Source organism: Cucurbita pepo, chromosome LG03 (genome assembly GCF_002806865.2).
Source record: "Cucurbita pepo subsp. pepo cultivar mu-cu-16 chromosome LG03, ASM280686v2, whole genome shotgun sequence".
NCBI lineage: Eukaryota > Viridiplantae > Streptophyta > Magnoliopsida > Cucurbitales > Cucurbitaceae > Cucurbita > Cucurbita pepo.
Window position 1 is genome coordinate 4,705,604 of NC_036640.1, and position 19,080 is coordinate 4,724,683.

The 19,080-nt window shown below is 36.3% G+C and overlaps 4 protein-coding genes across 7 annotated transcripts; 2 read left to right on the forward strand and 2 right to left on the reverse strand.

Moving 5' to 3' along the window:
• Positions 1 to 100: 100 nt before the first annotated feature.
• Positions 101 to 6,439, forward strand: LOC111791085. Of its 2 annotated transcripts, XM_023672286.1 has the most exons (13): positions 101 to 243; positions 446 to 516; positions 626 to 686; positions 809 to 884; positions 1,975 to 2,040; positions 2,249 to 2,362; positions 3,336 to 3,524; positions 3,652 to 4,151; positions 4,232 to 4,331; positions 4,870 to 4,929; positions 5,579 to 5,671; positions 5,760 to 5,879; positions 5,950 to 6,439. In XM_023672286.1, exons 3-13 carry the CDS (start codon positions 652 to 654, stop codon positions 6,268 to 6,270), a joined length of 1,674 nt encoding a protein of 557 aa, XP_023528054.1. In that variant the 5' UTR covers positions 101 to 243; positions 446 to 516; positions 626 to 651; the 3' UTR covers positions 6,271 to 6,439. The 2 variants fall into 2 exon arrangements, with proteins under 2 accessions (XP_023528054.1, XP_023528053.1); XM_023672285.1 differs by lacking the exon at positions 101 to 243 and having other exon boundaries at positions 268 to 516.
• Positions 6,440 to 7,276: 837 nt separating this feature from the next.
• On the reverse strand, positions 7,277 to 9,007 carry LOC111790064. Of its 2 annotated transcripts, none has more exons than XM_023670855.1 (3): positions 8,415 to 9,003; positions 8,258 to 8,302; positions 7,277 to 7,458 (listed from the first exon to the last, which is right to left on the reverse strand). In XM_023670855.1, the coding sequence occupies exons 1-3, from the start codon at positions 8,822 to 8,824 to the stop codon at positions 7,401 to 7,403; spliced, it is 513 nt and encodes a 170-aa protein (XP_023526623.1). In that variant the 5' UTR covers positions 8,825 to 9,003; the 3' UTR covers positions 7,277 to 7,400. The 2 variants fall into 2 exon arrangements, with proteins under 2 accessions (XP_023526623.1, XP_023526622.1); XM_023670854.1 differs by lacking the exon at positions 7,277 to 7,458 and adding an exon at positions 7,492 to 7,965 and having other exon boundaries at positions 8,415 to 9,007.
• A 382-nt stretch (positions 9,008 to 9,389) lies between these two features.
• LOC111791770 (organic cation/carnitine transporter 7-like) lies at positions 9,390 to 13,070 on the reverse strand. 2 transcript variants are annotated; one of them, XM_023673242.1, is made up of 6 exons: positions 13,011 to 13,070; positions 12,040 to 12,314; positions 11,550 to 11,787; positions 10,596 to 11,121; positions 10,301 to 10,479; positions 9,390 to 9,994 (listed from the first exon to the last, which is right to left on the reverse strand). In XM_023673242.1, exons 1-6 carry the CDS (start codon positions 13,050 to 13,052, stop codon positions 9,776 to 9,778), a joined length of 1,479 nt encoding a protein of 492 aa, XP_023529010.1. In that variant the 5' UTR covers positions 13,053 to 13,070; the 3' UTR covers positions 9,390 to 9,775. The 2 variants fall into 2 exon arrangements, with proteins under 2 accessions (XP_023529010.1, XP_023529009.1); XM_023673241.1 differs by having other exon boundaries at positions 10,301 to 10,503.
• A 3,387-nt stretch (positions 13,071 to 16,457) lies between these two features.
• LOC111791817 (putative disease resistance protein RGA4) lies at positions 16,458 to 17,748 on the forward strand. The gene is made up of 2 exons (XM_023673300.1): positions 16,458 to 17,364; positions 17,489 to 17,748. Exons 1-2 carry the CDS (start codon positions 16,458 to 16,460, stop codon positions 17,746 to 17,748), a joined length of 1,167 nt encoding a protein of 388 aa, XP_023529068.1.
• The last annotated feature ends 1,332 nt before the right edge of the window (positions 17,749 to 19,080 follow it).

The following is a 19,080-nucleotide window of genomic DNA, read 5'->3' on the forward strand; positions in this document are numbered from 1 at the left end:
ACCGACTTTCCACCAACACGAGGGAAGTGGGTCGCTGCGACAGTGGAGGCTCCTTTATTGCTTTATTTAATCATATTGCTTAACTTTTGTGGCTTCAACTTCAAAACTTTTAACCACTCCCACTGCAAAAAGCGGAAACGAAAATAAATTTGAAGAACGAACAGCTCCACTTTCCCACAAAAACTTGAATCATTCCTTCCTTTTTGGCTCAGCCCTGATTTTCGCGGAACACCCATCACATCAGTTGAGTTTTTTCGGCTCTTCTTTGGGTTTTTCTTTTGTTTATGCCTTACTTTTGAATCATCGTTTGATTAGGTTCACTGGTTCTCATTGTGTTTATAATGTAATGGGTTGCCTTTTCTTCTTGAAAATGACTCGTAACTGTGCCTTCATGAGGGGCTATTTCCTTTTTTGTCTTCATTTTTATTATATCGTCTCTTCGCAGGCGACGGCGTCACTGTGCATTTATGAGTCTGCATCTCTGGGCCATGGCTCTCGATTCGGATGCTCTGTAAGGTTAGCAGATATGGGTTCTTCGTTTAAGATGTGGGTTACCCAGAATCTAGATTTTGGGGTGAATGTCGGACTTGTGATGCTTATTTTGGATCTTTTTTTTGTTATGTAGAGGCCACTGAACCTCATAAACCCAGAATGTCGGATTTACCTGCTCAAACTGGAGTTTGCTTGTAAAGCTGCTCTTCTCCTTGGACTTATTATGTTCTTCATTTCTTTTGTTTTTTTGTAGAGATCCAGTTGTGCTTCCTTTTCAATGATTTTCTTTCCTTTTATTGTCATTATGATGTCACAGATGTGATCCCCTCTCTGGGTTCAGTTCTAATTCAGGGAATGTTGTTGAGCTTGGCTGTGCTGACTCGTTTTTAGAGGTAAGGTGTTATGGACATGGTTTTCTGTTACTGGGTATAAATGGAAGGAAGGATTACAATGTTTTCTAATGTTCTACTGTAATTTCGAACTCTAACTATGCACAAAAACTGTGAGATCTCACATCGGTTGGGTGGGAAACAAAGCATTTCTTATAAAGGTGTGGAAACCTCCCCTAGTAGATGCGTTTTAAAACCGTAAAGCTAATGGAGCGGACAACATCTGCTAGTGGTGGGCTTGGGTTGGAGCAAAAACTGACTTGAGAGTGAAAAATAATGATACCCGTAAACACAATTGTTGTTAACTAATAATTGCTGTTTTTTGTTCTGTGCAAATATCTGATAATTGCTCACTGCAAACTACTAGTGACCGTATAGCACGAACTAAGGTAATTGCTAACTGCAAAGTGGTTGAGGTCGGGTTCCTTCACCTCGAGCCATACGTCCTCAACCTTCGACTGAGCTGATAAATGCTAACTATTATGCTCAATGTACAGGATTGAGGAGTTTGCTTTATATTGGTATTAGCTTGTGAACTTATTTCTCTCTCGTGTATCAGCTAAGTTCTGAACACAAAAAATGTGAGATCCCACATCGGTTAGGGAGGAGAACGTAGCATTCTTTATAAGGGTGTGGAAACCTCTTCCTACGAGACGTGGTTTAAAACACTTGAAGAAAAGCTTGAAAGGGAAAGCCGAAGGAGGACAATATTTTAAGTAACTTGAATATCTATTTTAGTTTCATCTCTATTAGCAAATAGTTCCAATTCGTGCTTTAACGTTTTTCAATTATACTATTCTTTTACTGTGTGTTAATTTGTGACGGGCGACAAGCTTATGTGGCACGATGCTTAGATAGCTCGGATAAATTTGAAGCGAGAATCAAACTACCTAGGAGAGGAAAAGTTGAAAGATCTTCTTCTCCTTCTGTTTCTCTATTTGAATGGTTCGCCTTAAAACACTAGTAGCGTCGTAACGTTTTAGTGAGTCGATTAATCTAGTCATCTATTGCTTTTTAACAACATGATTTGGCTGTAAAATGTAATCTACGCATTACATTCCCCATTGTTTCTGAGTTTTGCTTAATGTAGCAGAGCAATCATGGCGTATTGGAGAAAGATGATGGTTCTTTTCCCTACAGATTTCAGCTTGAACAAGATGTAAGTGTCTAAATATCATCATAGATTTGCCTTCAACATGTTTATATTTAAGTTAGTAAAGCATCAGGAAATGTCACCTACGCTTCAAAGAAATCCTGTCATCCTGTTCCTTTTTCCAAGATCATTGGATCTATTGAACTTAGTGTTTCAACATGACTAGGAAATTCCCAGTTGGTTTGATTGTTGGGTTAAAAATGTGATTTTGTAGGTGAAAAGGTTACAACAAAAGTTGCAAGAAGAGATTGAGCTGCATACCTCGCTTGAAGATGCTATTCAAAAGAAGGATCTAAGATTAGCCAACTTCTCATGCCTCCCTCATCATGTATGTTGCTTATAACTACGCAATTTATTGAGTATCCAGTTGGTGAGTTTAATGATTTTAAGATATATTCCTTTCTATTTATGCTTCAAAATCTGAAGAACCTCCTCAATATCCAATTTTACTAATAATGATGATCTTGGGGGATTATGAAATAATATGCTGGTAGGGAAGTAAAGCCATTTTAAGTGCTTTAGAGCTACCAATTTTAGTTTCCTCAAGGATCTTCTCTGTTTCTCTTTTTCTTTTTCGGTGTGCCGAGGATGCTGGCACTCAAGGGGGTGGATTGTGAGATCTCACAACTGTTAGAGAGGGGAACTAAGCATTCCTTATAAGGGTGTGGAAACCTTTCTCGAGCAAACACGTTTTAAAATCGTGAGGCTGACAGCAATGCGTAATGGACCAAAGCGGGCAATATCTGCTAGTGGTGGGCTTGGACGGTTACAAATAGTATCAGAGCCAGACACCGGGCAGTGTGCCAAAGGAGGTTGATTGTGAGATCCCACATTGATTGGAGAAGGGAACGAATCATTTCTTATAAGGGTGTGGAAATCTCTCTCTAGTAGCCATGTTTTTAAAACCTTACGGGAAGCCTAGAAGGGAAAGCCCAAAAAGGACAATATCTGTTAGTGATGGGTTTGGGCTGTTACAAATAGTATTAGAGTCAGACACCGGGCAATGCGTCGGCAAGGACGTTGATCCCAAAGGGAGTGGATTGGGTGGGGGGTCCCACATCGGTTGGAGAAGGGAACAAAGCATTACTTATAAGGGTGTGGAAACCTCTCCCTAATAAACCCAATTTAAAACCTTGAGGGGAAGCCCAGAAGGAAAATCCCAAAGAGAACCATATATGCTAGCCATGGGCTTGAGCGGGCTTGAGCTGTTACACCTCCGATTGTTCAAAATTTCCTTTATTTGTATTATGTTTTCTAGTTTTAAATCATTGTGCAATATTCTTGTGTTGAAATTTGTGCAGGCCCAAGATCTTTTATCTAGCATTGCAGTGTTGGAAGATGCAGTTGTACGACTCGAGCAAGAAATAGTCTCTTTACATTTCCAACTTAGTCAAGAAAAGAATGAAAGAAAGCTTGCAGAATATCGTCTAATGCATTCATCACCTTGTTCAACTTCTCGTTGCTCCAATTCTGACACCAAGAAAAAATCGGTATCTCACCACAATGTTCTTTTCTTTTGATGTAAATATATATCTTTTCTTTACCTAAAACTTCGTTTTTCTGCTGAGTTCTTCAATGCATTTAGTTAACGCTGTAGCTTTGTTTATGCTGAATCAGAGTGCAGTTGGCCTAGTTGAAACACATCCTGAGACGACGTCGGTGACAGAGGTCAATGAACGTTCCCGACCAATAGAATGTGACAAAATGTCTCGAGGTCCACTAGCAAGTGGCCTCTGGCATCACCCTAATATATTGTCAGAAGAAATGGTCAGATGTATGAAGAACATATTCATCTCACTAGCAGATTCAACTGTGCCATCCAAATCATCAACAATAGAAAACCACTCACCTGTGTCACCCCGAGGACATCTCTCCAATTCGTCGTGGTGGTCGTCATCTGAACGGTCGATTATTTCATCAAGAGTACAAAGTCCACAAATTGATATTCCAAGTAGCTCTGAAGTATTAGCCACACAGAATGCTTGTGATCCATACAGTGTACGTGGAAAATTAAGCTGGGCTGACATTGGGAATTATTCGCAAGCAGCTGAAGTTTCTTGGATGTCGGTCGGGAAGAAGCAATTAGAATATGCTGCTGGTGAATTGAGGAAGTTCCGGTAGTGTTCATAGACCATATTATCTTACTGCAATCTAGTTTTGGCCTGTTTTTGCCTTAATGTATCTGTTTTGTGAACAGCACTCTTGTTGAGCAGCTTGCAAAAGTGAATCCCATTCACTTAAACAGAGACGAAAGACTAGCGTTCTGGATTAACTTATATAATGCACTGATCATGCATGTAAGTGGCTTCTCCTTGTTGAATTCGGTTTAATACGTTCATGGTCAACTGTGAGAGCATATTTGTAAATATGGAGAAACATACAGTAACAGCCCAAGCCCATGCCCACTGCTAGCCGATATTGTCTTCTTTAGACTTTCTCTTTCGGGCTCCCTGTCAAGGTTTTTAAAATGCGTGTACTAGGAATAGGTTTCGACACCCTTATAAAGAATGTTTCGTTCCCCTCTCCAACCGATGTGGGATCTCACAATTCACCCTCCTTCGGGGTCCAATGTCCTCGCTGGCACCGGTTCCTCTCTCCGATCGATGTGGTATCTCACGAGTACCAGTGAGGATGCTGGGGCTCGAAAGGGGGTGGATTGTGAGATATGGGGATTGAAGCATTCTTTATAAGGGTGTGGAAACCTATCCCTAGCAGACGCGTTTTAAAAAACCTTGAGGGAAAGCCCAAAGAGGACAATATTTGCTAGAGGTGGGCTTGGGTGTTACGCAAACCGATGCTAAGTTTGTTGTTCATATCTTGTCTTATTTTTTACAGGCTTACCTGGCTTATGGAGTTCCAAAAAGTGAACTGAAACTTTTCTCTTTGATGCAAAAGGTTTGAATTTCAAGGCATTATTTTGCTCCTTTCTTTTTCCTTGTACGTGGATTCATATTTTAGAGCCTCATATTTCTTCTGTATTTAATTATAAAATATAGTTAGGTCGTTTTCAGGTTTACCCTATAGTTACTTTCCTCCACAAGTAGTCATCTGTGAGATCCTACATCGGTTGGAGAGAGTAACGAAGCATTCCTTATAAGAGTGTGAAAACCTCTCCCTAGCAGACGCGTTTTAAAACTGTAAGGCTAACAACAATATGTAACGGGCCAAAACGGACAATATTTGCTAGCAATGGGCTTGAGCTATTACAAATGGTATCAGAGCCTGACACCGAGTAGTGTGCCAGTGAGGACGCTGGCCACCAAAGGGGGTGGATTGTGAGATCTCACATCGATTGGAGAGAGAGAAACAAAACAGATGGGTTTGGTGATAAGACTTGAGATGCATGAGTGTAATGGAAAGAGTGAGACCCTTCTTGGCTGCATAAGATAAGATGTGCATTCAAAGTCTTTGTGTTCATGTATCATTCTTGATATCACTTTGAAAGCAAGCAATGCACCGGTTCAGTCAAAATGTGTAGTTTCATCTCCAGCTTCTTTCTTTTTGGGTGTTAATGATGTATATCATTTGAAATGTACTCTTACAGGCAGCATACACAGTTGGTGGGCATTCTTTCAGTGCAACAGGAATTGAATATGGCATCCTCAAGATGAAACCACCAGTTCACAGGCCACAAATTGTATGCACTTGCTATAAAATGTTCTTACATTTTCTTGGTTATTCTCTGTATCACACTTCATTGCCTCATTACCCTATATCATAACCAGGCTTTGCTTCTCGCTCTTCATAAGTCGAAGGTGACCGAGGAGCAGCGAAGATTCGCAATAGACAAACACGAACCACTTTTAACATTCGCTCTAAGCTGTGGAACGTACTCGTCTCCCGCGGTAATTCTAGACCAGAAAACTCACGTGTAAGATAGTGTACCGACATATTAACATTTTTCTACTTATATAGGTGAGGATCTACAATGCAAACAATATTCAAGAGGATCTTGTAGAGGCACAACGCGATTTCATTCGAGCTTCGGTAGGTGTTAGCAACAAAGGGAGATTATTGGTACCGAAACTGCTATATTGTTTCGCCAAAAACTCGGTTGACGATGCAAATTTAGCAGTGTGGATATCTCACTACCTTCCACCCCATCAAGCTGCGTTTGTTCAGGGTTGCATATCTCAGAGGCGACAAAGCCTAATCGGGTCTCGAAACTGTGGTATTCTTCCTTTCGATTCTCGCTTTCGATACTTGTTTTTGGCTGAGAAATCTTCATTGCAATGATATCTTCATCCATCCTGCCTTTGGTTGGTTGCACAATGTGGGTGTAAATTTAGATTTTAGGAAGAATTGTTGATGTTAGGTAGGTGGAAATGGTGCTCCTAAGTTTTGTATATTTTGCATCTTAGGGGGAAGGGAGTTTAGTTCATATTCTAAGGGTGATTGATGTGCATATTTATAGTCCCAATAAGCTTTACCNGGCTAATCTCCTGTTCTTTTTATATATGAATTTCATGGGTGGTTTCTTAGTAAAGATAATAAAATTTACTAGTTTTTTTTTTACAACATAATATTAAATGATTATGAAAATATATAAATTAATGTTTATAATAATAAAAAAAGATTTACCATGTCTAGTGATTGACCCTAAAAACCTCAAGCTCGGGGCACAAGTTCATATAAGATTAGACATTTAATCTATACAATCTAGATTTGTGTCAATATATGATATTTGAACTTGAAATAACTTGTATTTAATAAGTTTCTAAATTTTTTATATGGGGTATAATATGTTTATAAAGTTTCAAATTTGTAACATTAACAATTAAATGTTGTCAAATATATATTTAATAGGTCAGGATGAATATTCTCTAGAAATTAATGTATTCTATTAATTACAAAATTGAAAATTTTAAATTCAATCGGACACAATAATTTATCTGTGTCGGCTATAAAAATTAATTTTTAAAATTTTAGTTAAAATTGAAAATTTGAAAGTTTATGTTTAAAAGTTGATTAACACCAAAACATAAAAAATTCAAATTTCACCAAAATGCCTCAAACAGATATTCGAATTTGGTTCGGTTTGATTTTGCATTTTTTAGTGTTCTTTTAATTAAAAAAATGTTATCCAGTTTTAGTTAAGTTTTTGAATCTAAAAAATAGAATCAAATAGCATTTACATTTCTTTCGGGTTTATTAATATTTAAAACAATCAATTTTATATTAAAAAAATACCCTTTTTTTTAATAATAAAAAAGAAAAAAAGAGCTATTCATGCAACAAAAGAAAAAAAAAACACATAAAATAAAATATTAAAAACTAATTTTGAGAATGAAAAAGATGAATTTGAGGTTGTAATGGAAGTAATAAAATAGCACAGAAAGGAAGAAAAAAAAAAAAAAAAAGTGTAGTCAAGGTCCATCATCACCATCGCCGATCAAATTGCAGATATCTGAACACTCCACCAAACTGCAAAATCCCCAAAACTTAACCGATTATTAAGAAGTTTGGTAGGCATTATTAGATGAGCTATTAGATGAGCCTGACTCTCTACCGTGGTATGAATATTATCCATTTTAAGCCTAAGCTTTATGGATATTGTCCATTTTAAGCATGAGTTTTTGGTAACTTTGTTTTGGACATCTTTTCAAAAGGTCTCATACCAATGGAGAGAGAGTTGTTTGATTATAAACTCCATGATTATTCCCTAAATTAGTCGGACTTTCATCATCCAACGAGCCTGACTTCTTCGACAAGCTAATATATGCAAACACAGATACTAACTAATAACTTCAAATTTTAGCGGTGGTTAGAGTTGGTCACCGACAGTAGTCGGGGGGTTAACAATCACCGAACCCAATTGTCAATCGTAGCAACAAGGTTGAGGATCAAGGGTCGCCAATTGAGATCAGGGACCAACAAGTAGCATCTGGGATCAAAGACCATCGACTGAGACTGGGGATTGGTGATCGATGGCTGGTGATAGGAGAACATTGATTGAGATTGGGTGCTGATGAATAATGATTGGGACCGAGCGAACAATGACTAGTGTCCAGGACCGGTGGCAAGAAATCGAGCCCAGCAACAACTGACCATTACTGAAATGGTCGTTCATCACTGGCCTCTACTTGGTGGTAATCCCCAATGGATAACCCTTTTTTCTTCAATTTTAAACTTGGTTTCAAATGTTTCATTTACTGACTTTTTTTTCTCAAACAAAAATGGAATAAAATTAAAACTACTTTGAGATTCAAAGAGGAATACGTACCAGTATTGACGACTTCGAAAACCTTGCTTGAAAACAACAATCGGTCTGCAAACAATAAACGAAGAAATTCCAGAGATCAAACACTAAGAATTCGGCTTAATTTCCTACAAATTTGTGTGTGTTCATCAATAGCCATTTTCCAATAATCTATCCTTACCTTCTGATGTTCAGAGGGCCTTCTCCGGGTGATCCATCGCCGCCTCGAATGCAAGTTCCAACGCACTTAATCGTGCACGATTCCGCCTTCCTCGACTTCGGCCGTTGAATTCTCGCCTTCTTACAGTCGCTCGGCTGCGCGCACTCGCCGGAAAGCGTCTGCGGAATGTTAGACAGCGTAGTGCTTTCTTCTTGTTGTTCCGATAAGTTGCTGCTACTCTCGATAGCGGCTGACGGCGCCGGCGAAACAATCACGACTGCGGCTGCTAAAATCGCCGCCGCAGTGGTTGCAATCCGGCAACTGGCTCTGGTTAGCGCAAGCGGAGCGGTGAATCGGACGACGGCGCTGTTCCAATTTGGATGCGCTAGGGCTGGTATCGGTGGAAATGGACCTTTTACATGGCTTATCATTCTGAAGTTTTGGATTCGATTTTGACTCTACTCTGCTCTGGCCTTCGAGAATCGAATCATCTTCCTCTTCTTCTGGATAATGTGTGTTGATTTTTGAAACGCTTTTTTTGAAGATCGGCGTTGATCCACGTGTTGATATGGATGGCTTGAATATAATAGGATGGGAAGAAAAGGGATAACTAGTTTCTGGCCCTGCTTTTATCACACCCACCAATTTACCATTTCAACCTTAAATTAAACCCTAAGAAAATATAGTTTTTAGACCGGATGGAGCCGGATAAGGTGAAGACGGAAGTAGAGAATATAATCCCGACTTTGACCCAATTTATCTAACGGGATGTATCCCAGTCCCTCCCTCATTCTCTATCTAAATGGGTAATCCCTTTTCCATTTGAGACGAGTCCCCAGAAGCTACGACCTTTCAAGTAAAATAAACATCTCTATTTTGAACAATTATTAACTCCATGGATGAAGTTTCTTTTTTTTTGTCGGATTTTTTTTAACTGAATATCCATTCGGCTTCATGCTGGGTACAATCTCAAAACAAAAATCAAATGACAACAAAGGAAGTAAAAGGTATATTTTTATAAACATCGAGAAGTCTCTTCAGCTTTTCAATGTGAGATCTTCGACAAAAGAGACGACTATGTGTTTAGTACACATGAAAGATATTACAACAAGTGTCTAAACCACATGAATTTAATCGGAACATAAATATTCATATGAAGTATGCTTATTCTAGTGTCATCCTACATTTTATCCCTCTAAGAGTTTGAGAATACAAATATGGTACACCTTGTATTATACATGTGCACGACGAGTGCAGAGTCGATACTGAAAGATACGGTCTCTTCAACGACATCTATAGCAGCAGATAATGAACAAAGGTAATGGAGCCGAGGTCGAGTCCTACTAGAACTATGTGATCAGTATGATTTCTGAGCTTTCCAGCTACATTGTTTCAGGAAGATCTTGTCCCTTGGTTTCAAATGGGAAGAACACAACACAGATCCCTGACACAAAAAATACAATCTCAAACAAAACAATGGCCGCTGTTTGATGGCATCCTTTAACCAAAGCTACTGCCACAAGAGGGCATAACATTCCCCCAATTCTTCCAATAGAGCTAGCAACCCCAAATCCAGTTGTTCGGATTGAGGTTGGATATATCTGAAGATTGCATAGATGGTAAGAGTATAAATAAGAAAGAGCTTAAGAAAAACTACATAAAAATCTCAAGGCAAGAACAATTGTTGTACCAAGAAACGCAAACATGGCGGAAAATAAAGATGTCTTATAAGAGAGCAACATGGATGAGTAAAAAGAGTTCAGTTTTAAAGAAGAAAGGCATATGATAGGAGAAAGCAAGTCCAGATAAAAAAGAACCATAGTATCAAAAGCAGACAACAACAGACCATTCTCTTAAAACATCACAATGTTATCTTTGGCAATGTAAAGTTTAGTGTTCCAACTTACCTCAGGAGCATATATACAGACAACTGTGAATGTAGATGTGATACAGACGCGAGCTCCAAACAAAAGGCTCGTTGTCAATCCATCAATCCTATAAAACGCTAGGGGAAATAGAAATGTGGCGCCCAGGAAGAACAGTGAAGACATCGATAGCTTACGCCCGATTCTGTCAACCATGACAGCTGATAATAATAGACCAGGTAACTCTTCAAAGAAAATTTGTGGTTAGATTATCATCCACGCAACAAAGGGTTGCCCCTAACTAGAGGAAACTTTGGAACAACCAGAAGACTGTTACCTGCAAAACTAGAGATAAAGACATCTCTGAAGTGGAAATCTTCATGTTCTTTTAGATGTAAATCAGTAGACGTACAGCTATCTGTCCCAGTCAACTCAGAGGTCAGCAACACGAGGCCATAGTAAGAGAAGGCATTGCCAAAGAAAACCACCCAGAGGAGCAATGTAGACACAATCAGTTCTCGAGAAAGAAGCTTTAACAATGGAGAGAGACCCACCATATTAAATTTTGTTGCTTGAGAAGTTTCAACTTTCGTTTGTGTTGGTGAAAGCAATTGTACAACTTCCAGGGGAATACGTTGCTTCTCAAAATCACATGTGTCACTAGAAACAAGAACACCAGGAGGGAGATTTGTTCTATTACGTCGTGCTATTTTCTCTAAAATAATAGCTGCATCACTTGTTCTACCTTGTAAAATGAGATATCGTGGGGACTCCGGAGTAAATTGGTAGAAGAGTAGTAGGAGAAATGAAGGAAAAGAAGAAAGTGCGAGGAGCCACCTCCAGCCCAATTTTGGCATGACCATCTGCAAGTAAGAGGGCATACATAAAGGTTACTGCAACCATTTTAATGGTCTCGGCTGAAAGGCATAGACTATACAAAAATAAATAAAATAAGAAAACTGTAACCAGCGAATCCCACCGCTAGCAGATATTGTCCTCTTTAGGCTTTCCTCCCCTCAAAATTTTTAAAACTAGTCGTTAGGGAGAGGTTTCCACACCCTTCTAAAAAATGTTTCGTTCTCCTCCCCAACCGACGTGGGATCTCACAATCCACTCCTTTGGGGTTCAGCGTCCTTACTGGCACACTGCCTTGTGTCTACCTCACTTCGGAGTTCAGTCTCATCGCTCATAGCAGGCAAATCACCCTAATCTCCAAAATTAGATATCGTCTGCAAAGTTGCTTGACTAGAAATGAACATGCACTGGAACATAACTGAAAGCTAGATTATACCCATGCCAATGAAGCTTCAAGGATTGTTCCAATGGTCCAGAATGCTGAAAAAATAACCATCCACGTGCCTCTTTCAGGAGCAGGAATGAATTCCAAGAACCAGGATGCAAGTACAGGGCCACCTCCCAACCCAACGCCAACTAGACAGCGAAGAATCAACAAAGATATATAATTTGGGGCAAAAACACTTAGAAATCCAGCGATGGAAGTGATTGTTGCTGTAATGAAGAAACCTTTCCTGAATGAGAAAAAGCAAAGGAAATATAGAATCAAGATTGTCATAAACGTTCAGTTCTATATCATAAGAACTCAATTTCAAAGTTCGGAATATAATACAATTTTTTATAAGTATCAGTCCAAAGATTGTTCAAATTGAAAGCCAAGGATGCAAGTAGATTGTTCAAAATGTATTAAGTGGAAGGAAGTCGCATCATCAAGCTTACACATATGTAAATGAAAGTGAAATGATATTAGAATAAAGGAGACCTGCCTTCGTCCGTAGATATCAGAAACTATGCCCCATGAATAGGCCCCAACTAACATGCCTGCAAAAACCACACTGGTAATCAAAGACTCTTCACGGGGAGAAAGGCTCCACGCAGACTGAACTGCAGGTCCAACAAAGGAGAGTAACATCATTTCCATAGCTTCTGAAACCCATCCCATTCCAGCATAAACAAGCACAAGAATTTGGTAATTCCCAAAACCCATGGATACAAGAGCTTCATCAATAGTGTACCTCGGACTTTCACCTCCATCCTCCACCTTACAAGACAAGGACAAGTATCATGCAAATAATTCATGTGGGAAATCTCCACTTTTATACAGAGTTCATAATTCTTTCCTTTTGATAATAGTTTAAATTGATTGGCCCTAATAAGATAGCTGTTGGGTGTTCTGTTCCTTTGAATAATTGATCTTAAGAGATGGTTTGAACACAACTTGGAGGCACAAAACCTTCCTGCAAATCTCTAGATGTATTTGTAGAAACCAACGGAGCCCCATCCATTAAAAGCAAACAAAAACTACATTGGAAGGAAGGGCTCAAAGACCCATAAACAAAGTACGCAACATAGAAAATCCATTCATTCAATTCCTCAAACCAATTATCAAAACAATCAAAAGTTAATCCATGTTCAATTCCTCACTAAAAACACACCCCAACCATAACAATTCCTTCAATCAAAACTTCTAAAAAGGAGTTTTCAGACGAAAACAAAACAGTACATGAATCAAAACAAACAAAAGGCCAGTAGACAGATTTGCAGGAAAACGGCAATGCACAAATGCAAGAAACAAGATTATAGAATCCTAACAGAAGAGTGTTCCCCACTTCATATCAACTCCAAAATCACAGGAAAGAATAACAAATGAATGAATCGAGTGTATAACGGATACAAATATTCATAACTAATCGATTAACAAATACGCATCGAAGGATAAGAGAGAAAGAAGACGAACCTGCTGTGGTTCTGTAGAAATAACAAAGGGACGTTCCTCCATTTCAAGTCCCTGAATCGATTATGGCATCTGTAGATGACGCGCGTTTTATTTGAAGACTTCAACGTACAAAATTAACTTCGCCAAATTTCCTGTTTTGCCCTTCACTATTTCTATCTTAGTATTAATTTTCTTACCTAAATTTTGTGTTAGAATAAATTAAAAAAAAAAATTAAAATTAAGATTTATTAGATTTTTAAATTATATTTTACTAGTAAGTTATTTGATTCCAAATTAAAATTTTGAAAATTTATTAAATTAAAAGTTTAAGAATTTATTAGACAGTTTTTAAAGTGTATGGATTAAATAAATACAAAGTGGAAGAATTATAACTAAACCGTAATTTAATCTCAACTTTATAAAAGTAATTATGTATAGTTAACGAGTAATCAAATATCCAATTTTTCTTTTAGAAGCTATCTTAAACTTATCGTGAATCTACGTCCCAAGATACTTTTCACATGGTAAAAGTATTTTTGTCATATCTAAAAGAATTTATTCTTTGAACCGTATGTTTAGATATGACGTAATAGTATTTTTTAAAAAATTAAAAGCAGAGGGATCTCCCTTTAATTTTTGTATGGTTAATATAGGGGTCGGAGTTTTTTTTTATGGAGAATAAGATGCCTCGTAATAGAATGTCAGAGGACAAGATGACGACGAATCAAATAACGGTCTTTGGTATTGCATAGAAAATGTTACTAGAGTTTCATATAAATAAAATATTTTTAATAATTTTATTACATACTTATATAAATGTTAATAAATAAGTAATTCATTTATTTTTTTTTTAGTCAAAATAAATTAAATAAATTATTATGGATTTATTATAATTAAATAATTAATAATAATAAAATTGCAAAATAAACAATTCATTAATTGAGTTTATTCCAAATAAAATAAATTAAAAGATGAATGTTATAAAAAATATATATTAAAAAAATTAATATTTTGTTGTCCTCAATTACTTCAAAGAATTTTATTTTATTACTTTTGTTAGTTTATTTTTATTAAAAATTTAATGGATAAATATATCATAAATAATATGCATTTTGAATTTTGAGTTGTTTAAACGTTAATATTAATAATTATTCTCAAATAAATAATTTATAAGAAAAATTGAAAAGATAAATAATATATATAAATAATTTATAGAATTAGAAAAAATCATATTAAAAAAAAAAAAAAAAGAGACGAGTTAAAAAAAATCAAGATAAATAAATAATTTAAGGAAGAAATAATAATACAAAAGAACAAAAAAAAAAAAGTACACCTCTTTTATGATGTTTAAATCTTTCATAGATTTATATTTTCCTCTTTATTTATATCATATTTTCCCCCAACAAAATCAATCTTTATCCAAAAAAAAAAAAAAAAAAAAAAAAAAAAAANAGATTTATTTAATTAATAATTTTAAATTTTCAATATAATTTATATTTAAAAAAATGTAAAATATTCTAATAAACCGTTTTCAGTATTTAATCTTCAACGTAATTACTCAAATAAACAAAATCTAAGTGTGTTTGGGGCAGAACATAAGAGAAATCATTGACTATTAATCTTAAAAAAAACTAATATCTATCGTTAGATTATATGAGACCATAAATTTTCAGAAGTATAATTTTTTTTTTAATTTTTTTATTTCATACCTGGTTATAGAGTAGCAATTGTCAATTATATTAGACTAATAAAATATGAAAATAATAACATGTTTACGTGGAATTCTAGTCGAACTCTTATTTCCAATATAAACAATTTCTATACTTAAGTTCATTAGGTATATCCCGCTACCACCCCAATTAACCCTTAAAATTTTCTTCTCCGGCCCAATTAATTCCTTTTGAATTTTCAAACACATTCTTCATTTTATCTTTTATTTTCTTCGAATCATCTCAGAGATCAAGTTTAATCCATTCAACGATATCAATAATCACTTTGCCTCTAACTTCTACTATGGTGGCAATCAAAGCTTCACACGTGATGTTTTGGGATGGGAGTAGCCACTAAATGCATACTTACATAACAACAAATGGGGGATTTCGAAAAGCCAAATGTAAGCTCCCTCGTAGATACTTCTAATTGTCTTCATCACTTTAATCGTTTTTTTATTGCTCACATTGAAAGCTTTCGATATTAGATCTTCAAGTCGTTATCGTGGGTTCTTTTTTTCTTTTTCTTTTTTGCATATTGTTATATACATGAACACAAATGTGACGATTAACTCCACAAATGTATGAATTAACTCATAAAATTTGAAAGTAAAATATAAAATCAAAATATAAATAGAAGATCAATCAAAAGTATGGTAAAACACAATGTCCAAATTATTGGTCACTAATACATGATTTTAGTTGTTGACCTCTAGTCATTGATCCTAATTTTTGATCATTGATCTTTAGTCCTAGCAAATTAGGATTGACAACTGAGAGCGTTGACCGAAGACCAACTCTAACAACCAATCAAATTTAAGGTTGTTAGTTCATAATCCTTGTTTATAATTAATTAAGTGTAGAATAATACAAAGTTAATAAGTTTTCTCATATCATGCACATTTTAGATAACGATTCGTCCTAAGAGAAAAAATATAATCAATAATTCAATACCCCAATTTTTTTTTAAAAGTATATATAATTTATTTTGCATTAGTCAATCAAAATCCGCAGTAGCACAATTGGAAAATTTCTGTTGAGAAATCCAGGTTCGAATTCTGGCTGCGGAAAGCATTTTTTTTCTTATCCTTTCCGCATTTTTTTTCTTATCCGATTTGGGCTTTTGGGTAAGACAAAATTTTGGTGGCATGCGGCCGTGATCCGTGCTCCTGTGAGACTTGGAATCTCACAATCCACCTATTTCAAGATCAAATATCCTTACTTCATTTTCCTTTCCAACATGAGATCTCATAATCCACTCTCGTTCCAGACCTAGCGTCCTCATAGGTACTTGTTCTCTTCTCCAATCGATGTGGGACTCCCCAATCGACCCCCATCGGGTTCAACATCCTTACTAGTACATCGCCTCGTGTTCATCTCCTTCGAAACTCAGCCTCTTCACTGACACATCGCTCGGTATCTAGCTCTGATAGCTAAGTCTACTGTTAGCAAATATTATTCTTTTTAAGCTTTCCTTCAAGATTTTTAAAACGCGTATCATAGTGAGATATTTCTATACCTTTATTAAAAAAAATGCTTAATTCTCATTTGCAATAGACTTGACGATTTTTAAATATGGAAGCATATGCATGTGGGATCCTCCAATTTAACTCCTTCCAATGCTTCAATATTTAATTTCCTTTTACAATATATTTTATCCCACTTGACATTAAATAGAGATTATGTTTACATTTAGACATGTTAAAAGAAAGAAAAAAAGAGGTTAACACATTCAATCAAACTAGTTTGAATCATTGAAATGGCGGAATCAATTCTATTCAATGTTGCTGCATCCCTTGTAACCAAATTGGGCTCTCCTATAATCCCACAGTTTCAATTGCTTTGGGGAGTGGATGATGAGCTTAACCAGCTGAAACATACTATTTCAGCCATGGAAGCTGTGCTTCTTGATGCAGAGGAGCAACAATCCAACACCCATGCAGTGAAGAATTGGATTTCAAGGGTCAACGAGGCTTTCTACGATGTCGATGACTTGATTGACGAGTTTGCTTATGAAACCTTGAGGCAACAAGTTATGGCCGAAGCTAAAAGAGGGATAAAAGAGGTACGTCAAGTTTTCTCTCTGCCTCATCAAATTGCATTTCGATTTAAAATGAGTCACAAAATTAAAGACATTAAAGAGAGATTGAAATCTATGGATGCTGATAAAAACCAATTCCATTTCTCTGAGCGTATAATAAATACTCGAGATGATGAGCTGAGGAAGAGTCGGGAGACTTCCTCTTTCATATGTGATGATGAAGTGGTGGGAAGGGATGACGACGAGAAAGAAATTATAGATCGTCTCCTACATACAGATCCTAAAACCAAGGAGAATATTGGAGTGATTGCCATAGTTGGAATGGGAGGATTAGGAAAGACGGCACTTGCTCAATCTGTCTACAATAATGAAAGCACCACGAAACATTTTGAGATGAAACTATGGGTGTGTATTTCTGAAGAGTTTGATGTGAAGGTTATTGTTGAAAAAATGATAAAGTCTGCAACGAGAAAGAAGACTGAGATTTTTCAAATGGATTTGTTGCAAAGAGAAGTTCGAAAGCAAATTGATGGAAAAAAGTACTTGCTCATCATGGATGATGTGTGGAATGAAGATTACGAGAAATGGGTTATTCTCAAAAGATTATTGACGGCTGGTGCATCAGGTAGTAGAATTTTGATCACGACACGTCACAGCGAGTTGCAGAGACTTCGACACAACTTCATATTACGCTTTAGAAGAATTGGATGACAAAAATGCTTGGCTATTGTTCAAAAAAATGGCTTTAGGAGACGAAGGATCAGAAAAAGAACTTGAAAATTCGAATCTAGTCGAAATTGAGAAGGAGATTGTGGTAAAGTTAAAAGGCCTTCCTCTTGCAATAAGAACGATCGGACGTCTTCTATATGCCAAAAAACCAGAACATCATCTTTGGTTGGCTTTCAAGGATAACGAGCTTTCTCAAGTTTTGGAACAAAGAGAAGAGACACAATTCATGCTATCAATACTAAAGCTCAGTTATAGCCATCTCCAATTTAGTTTGTCTTAGACTGTGCTTTATTTCCCAAAGATTATAATATTCCAAAGTATGAAGTGATAAAGCAATGGGTGGCGCAAGGTTTCATTCAATCAATTGATACAGTTGAGCCGAATGATATTGGTGAAGATTATTTCATGGAATTATTATCAAGGTCATTCTTTCAAGACGTCACAAGAAATGAAATGGGTGACATAATAAAGTTTAAGATGCACGACTTGATGAATGATCTTGCTTGTTCTATAGTAAAAAATGAATACGTTACTATGGATGTGAAAGATAAGGTCGTCATTGAAAGAACCAGACACATCTCAATTTATCATAAATTTGGTATAAAGTTCGGATCCTTCAAATTATTGTTTGAGGCAAAAAATTTGAGGACATTAATTATTGATGCTCCTACACGATTGCAAAAAAGCCCTTAACCTAATCTCTACCAAGTTTTTGCGACTGAGGACATCGTGCTTGAATTTCGCCCACGCTACTCCTTCCGAAGTATTGCCTAAATCTATTGGGAAGTTGAAACATTTAAGGTATCTGAAGATAATGTTATTTCATCTTTTGTTTCTTCCAAATTCTGTAACTAAGTTGCATAATTTGGAAACACTTATCCTTGATGGATGTAAGTGTTTACAAGAGTTGCGGAGAGAAGCAAAAAATTGGATGAAGCTTAGATATCTAAGCCTTGCTAGAAATCGGGAGATAAAATTCCTTCCAGATTCTATTGCTGCATTGCACAATTTGAAAACACTTATCCTTCAAAATTGTTCTCTATTTAGAGAACTACGGAAAGATATTAAAAAATGTGTCAACCTTAAGCATCTTGATTTACATGGTTGCAGGACTAGGTGAGATTACTAGTCTTCAAACAATGAATTTGTTTGTACTAAAAAAAGATACTGGTTGTGATTTAAGCGAGCTGAATAGACTGAACAAGTTGAAGGGCAGACTGACTATTAAAGGATTGGAAGTTTGTACCACTAATGATTTAGAAACGAATTCTTTTAACTTACGTTGAAGTTGGGTGTTCAAAAGTTAAAGTTAGTTTGGAACTATTCCAAAGACAAGCACACGAATACTGTCTTGGACAATGAGTGCAAAAGGGTTTTAAAATGCTTACAATCACATTCAAACGTTCGAAAGATACATATATGCTAATAGCTATCCTCTAATACCCTTTTTAACTTGGCCAGCATAAGGCTTTCACATTGCTTCAAATTACAAGCTTTCCCACAATTTGATCCATTTACTTGTCTCTAGTATTTGGGTCTCCAATCATTACCCAACATTGATTACATTGACAACAATGAATATCCTTCTTCATCCCTTGAGAAATTATGCATC